Source organism: Colobus angolensis, unplaced genomic scaffold (genome assembly GCF_000951035.1).
Source record: "Colobus angolensis palliatus isolate OR3802 unplaced genomic scaffold, Cang.pa_1.0 Scaffold4, whole genome shotgun sequence".
Taxonomy (NCBI): domain Eukaryota; kingdom Metazoa; phylum Chordata; class Mammalia; order Primates; family Cercopithecidae; genus Colobus; species Colobus angolensis.
The window spans coordinates 4,666,800-4,672,116 of NW_012117376.1; the positions used below are offsets into that span (position 1 = coordinate 4,666,800).

At 41.3% G+C, this 5,317-nt stretch overlaps 1 protein-coding gene across 1 annotated transcript in view; it reads left to right on the forward strand.

The window, feature by feature from the left end:
* Positions 1 to 5,317, forward strand: part of CLSPN (claspin) — a 37,333-nt gene that overhangs the window by 23,043 nt on the left and 8,973 nt on the right. Inside the window, exons 13-18 of the mRNA XM_011955653.1 lie at positions 375 to 574; positions 918 to 1,072; positions 1,673 to 1,899; positions 3,045 to 3,156; positions 4,991 to 5,066; positions 5,280 to 5,312. Coding sequence (XP_011811043.1) covers positions 375 to 574; positions 918 to 1,072; positions 1,673 to 1,899; positions 3,045 to 3,156; positions 4,991 to 5,066; positions 5,280 to 5,312 — 803 coding nt within the window. The remainder of the gene's footprint in view (positions 1 to 374; positions 575 to 917; positions 1,073 to 1,672; positions 1,900 to 3,044; positions 3,157 to 4,990; positions 5,067 to 5,279; positions 5,313 to 5,317) is intronic.

A 5,317-nucleotide genomic window follows, 5' to 3' on the forward strand; every position in this document is an offset into this window, starting at 1 on the left:
TGGGTGTGGTGGCATGCACCTGTAGTCCTAGCTACTTGGGAGGCTGAGGCAGGAGAATCACTTGAACCCAGGAGGCAGAGGTTGCAGTGAGCCGAATTCGCGCCGCTGCACTCCAGCTGGGGCGACAGAGCAAGACTCCATCTCAGAAAAAAAAAAAAGAACTTTCAAGTGTCACTTAGCTCAGAGTAATAAGCCCTGATTATATAATGCTATCTTAGTACTGTAATTTACCTTTAACTTAATGTTTTGGAACTTATAACTTGAGGGGTTTGCCTATGAATTTTATCTGACAGTTTCATCCTCAACTCTTTTTCCTAAACAAATCTACCTTATTTCTATAATCATGAACTTAAAAGGTGTTTCTCTTTCTTTAGATGAGGATGATTCATGTTCATTGCTAACGAAGGAGAGCAGCCACAATAGCAGCTTTGAGCTGATTGGCTCCACGATTCCATCCTATCAGCCTTGCAACAGACAAACAGGCCGTGGGACCAGTTTTTTCCCTACAGCAGGAGGATTCAGATCTCCTTCCCCTGGGCTATTTCGAGCCAGTTTGGTCAGCTCAGCTTCTAAGGTAAGATGGTAATGGTTTTTCTAATCTCCTCCTCTCTTTGCTTCCCACATTGCTAAATAAAGTTTGTCCCAGCCAACCAACTCCCACCACTTTGGTACCCAGCTTATGTGTGTTCAGTTTAAAAAATCCACCCCCTTTGTATATTAAAAACAAGCTTCATCCAGTATTCCTACTTTCTTGGAGGTATTTTTCTTTATGCTTCTCATGGCTGTGTATTGTTCTCCTCAATTGCAATTTCCTGAGAGTAGCTTAAATATTGCAAATAGCAACTTCTGTTGTTGTCATGACAATGAATGACACTTGTAAAATGTTTTGTTATTGTTTGTTTTTGTTTGGGTGCCAGAGTTCAGGGAAACTGTCTGAGCCTTCACTTCCCATAGAGGATTCCCAGGATCTGTATAACACCTCCCCAGAGCCTAAGACACTTTTCCTAGGAGCAGGAGACTTCCAGTTCTGTTTAGAAGATGACACTCAGAGCCAACTGTTGGATGCAGATGGGTAGGTAGTTTTGTGTTTCTGTGGGTGGGAATGGTTCTGGGTACTGCTTAATTTTGTTTAAAAATAAGTAAGCTTCTGTCACTCCATCTGTGCTTTCTCTTCTGAGAAAGAGAAGGTGTACAGACCATTAGTATTACATTCTATAAGTTTGAACAAAGTCTGTCCAGAAAATAAACATAAATAGCTCTTGCTAACATTCTGGTCCTTCAATTTCTGTCTTACTTGAAATGCATAGATCTTGTATTGTAAGGTCATCAAATTTCCCTGTATCCATCCTGCTATGTTATTATTGTTGGGTAAGGCTGAGAATTCACAGGCTGGTGGCACATTACAGGACATAATGCCAAGCCCTGCTCTAACATCATCTGAAGCTAAAAGTTATCCTTTACACTTTACCTTCTGAGTAACATTTTATTCTTTCACAAAACTTTTCCCTCCCTCTTTAGATTAACACAAGCCTAAAGTTTGAATCTTTTGCTTTCTAGTTTGAGGTTCAGCTTTTAACTGGTGTTGGAAATTAATTCAGAGGTTTTTCACCCCCTACTTTGCCATTTCTCTGAGGAATTTTTTACACTATTCGTTGTGCTCATTGGCTCTTAGGTTCTTAAATGTTAGAAACCACAGGGATCAGTACCAAGCTTTGAAGCCTCGATTGCCATTGGCCAGTATGGATGAGAATGCCATGGATGCCAACATGGATGAGCTGTTGGATTTGTGTACTGGAAAGTTTACATCTCAGACTGAAAAACATCTACCCAGAAAGAGTGACAAGAAGGAGAACATGGAGGAACTTCTGAACCTTTGTTCAGGAAAATTCACTTCTCAGGGTAAATATCCAACAGAGAGCATCAGGCTTACCACACCCAAGTCTCAGTGTCCTTGAAAAGAATTCCCTGGGCGGGTGGGGTGGCTCACGCCTGTAATCCTAGAACTTTGGGAGGCTGAGTTGGATGGATCGCTTGAGCTCAGAAGTTTGAGACCAGCCTGGGCAACATGGCAAATCCCCATCTCTACGGAAAAAAAAATTAGCTACACATGGTGGCACGTGCCTGTGGTCCTAGCTACTTAGGAGGATCTGTTGAGCCTGGGAGGTAAAGGTTGCAGTGAGCCGAGATCACACCACTGCACTCCAGCCTGGGTGGCAGAGACCCTGCCTAAAAATAGAAAAAAAGAAAGAAAGAGAAGAAGCCCCTTAACCTCAGGTGAAAAGTTCACAGAAAACAGGACTGTGATGGAATCTATATAAATTGAATTCACTGCTTAGTGCCCTGACATTTAGGAATTTTACTTTCTTAGAGTGGTAAAGTATCAACTTAAGACTACTTCAGGCCACACACGGTGGCTCATGCCTGTAATCCGAGCACATTGGGAGGCCAAGGTGGGTGGATTGCCTGAACTCAGGAGTTTGCGACCAGCCTGGGTAGCAAGGTGAAACCCTGTCTCTACTAAAATACAAAAAATTATCTGGGCGCGGTGGCCCGTGCCTGTAATCCCAGCTACTTGGGAGGCTGAGACAGAAGAATTGCTTGAACCCCAGAGTGCCACTGCACTCCAGCCTGGGCAACAGAGAGAGACTCTGTCTCAAAAAAAAAAGACTGCTTTAGCTTTGCCCATATGAGATATCATTTATGATTAATGTATGTACAATGTTTAGAACAGTGTCTGATGTATAATAAATTTCACATAAATGTTAACTTACTTCCTGTCCCCTGCCCCCAACGCACACAACTGCTAGACTGAACATAAGCTCTATGAGATCTGGGATAGTGGTTTGTTCACTGTATCCCTGGTGGCCTGGCACATATGGCACATAGTAAGCACTAAATAAGGATTTGTTAAATGAATAGATGGTAGGTTCTTCTTGGCAAGCTTACCTTAGAACTGTATCGAGCTGGCATGACTTTAGATGGCTGGGAAAAGAGTATAAAGCTATCATTCCTTGGTGACACATTTTTTCCTTGTTGTGATGTAGATGCCTCCACTCCGGCCTCATCAGAGTTAAATAAGCAGGAGAAGGAGAGCAGCATGGGTGATCCGATGGAAGAAGCACTTGCTCTTTGCTCAGGCTCTTTTCTAACAGACAAGTAAGTCTCAGATTGCTGGGAACTTGGGAAGGCCTGGCCTTTTGATAAAATCAAAATAACTGATCATCTTAAGGGCTTTGCACCTTTTCTGAGAATCTTGCAGTGGATTTGAGTCTCATATATGCCTAGTAAGCAAATTATAATGCTTTGGTGGAGAACAGGGTAAAAAAGGCAAGAATATGAAAGATATTTAATATCATTAATAGGGAAATGCCAATTAAAACCACAGTGAGACACCCATTAAGATGACTTTTATCAAAAAACCCAAAGAGTGTTAGTGAGAATGTGGAGAAACTGGAAACCTTGTGTACTATTGGTGAGAATGTAAAATAGTGCAGCTGCTAGGGAGAGTATGATGGCTTCTCAAAAATTAAAAATAGAGGCCAGGTGCGGTGGATCACCTGAGGTCAGGAGTTTGAGACCAGCCTGACCAATGTGGTAAAACTCTGTCTCTACTAAATACAAAAAATTAGCTGGGCATGGTGGCACATGCCTGTAATCCCAGCTGCTTGGGAGGCTGAAGCAAGAGAAGTGCTTGAACCCGGGAGGCAGGGGTTTTAGTGAGCCAAGGTCATGCCATTGCACTCCAACCTGGATAATAAGAGCAAAACTCTGTCTCAAAATAAATAAATAAATAAATAAAATAAAAATAGTATGACCATATGATCCAGCAATTTCACTTCTTCGTCTGTACCCCCAAAAAGTGAAAGCAGGACTTGAACAGATATTTGCACCCCCATGTTCAAAGCAGCATTATTCATAGTAAGTAGTCAAAACATGAAAGCAACCTATGTTTATTGGCAGATGAATGGGTAAACAAAATGCGGTATATATATATATGCAATGGAATATTCAACCTTAAAATGGAAATTCTGGCTGGGCATAGTGGCTCACACCTGTAATCCCAACACTTTGGGAGGCTGAGGTGGGTGTATCACTTGAGCTTAGGAGTTTGAGACCAGCCTGGACAATATGGCAAAACCCCATCCCTATAACATGATTGTGCCACTGCACTCTGGGCATCAGAGCAAGACCCTGTCTCAAAAAAAAAGGAAGTTGTGACACTTGCTACAACATGGATGAACCTTAGGATGTTATGCTAAAAGAAATAAGCCAGTCACCAAAAGACAAATACTGTACGAGTCCACTTACATGAGGTACTTAGAGGAGTCAAATGCATAGAGACAGAAGGTAGAATGGTGGTTGCCAGAGACTGAGGTTATGGGGAAATGGAGAGTTTAATGGGTATACAGTTTTGGTTTTGCAAGCCGAAAAGAGTTCTGGAGATTGCTTAACAATATGAATGTACTTAATACTACTGAACTATAGAAAGATCATTAAAAAGGCAAATTTTATATTATGTGTATTTTACCACAATTGAAAATTTTAAAAATTTTCTTCCTGTTTCTTGAAGAGATTTTTGGTGATAATAGAAGTTTTAAATTTGGCCAGGTGAGGTGTCTCATACCTATAATCCCAGTACTTTGGGAGCCCAAGGCGAGCAGATTGCTTGAGCCCAGAATTCAAGACGAACCTGAGCAACATGGTGAAATCTGTCTCTACAAAAAATACAAAAATTAGCTGAGCATGGTGGCTTTGTACCTCTAGTCCCAGCTACTCAGGAGGCTGATGTGGGAGGATCACTTGCGCCCTGGAGGTGGAGGTTACAGTGAGCTGAGATGGTGCCACTGTACTCCAGGTGGTATAAGAGACCAAGACTGTCTCAGAGAAAAAAAAAAAAAATACACAAAATTTTTTTTAATTCCTAACTTGGCTGACTACTTGTAGCTTGCTTTCAATAACTTATTTATTGATTCATTGATTTACATTTCAGGGAAGAGGAAGACGAGGAGGAGGAATTTGGAGACTTCCAGCTTGTCTCAAATGATAATGAGTTTGATACTGATGAGGTGAGTATGAAGGGAACAAAGTAATCATAACTGAATTCCATGTATTGCTGCCCTCAAGTGTTTTTTTCCCCTCAGTTCTTGAGAATTCTAAGTTTGGCATCTTATCAGAAACAATTTCCTAGAATGAGGTCTTTGGGCAGATGTTTATAAATCCTTTTTTAGTGGAGGACACATTTTATTCTGCTTAATTTGGATATGATGCTGATTTTGTAGGATGAATACAGTGACTCTGGTAATGAAGACCTGGCACT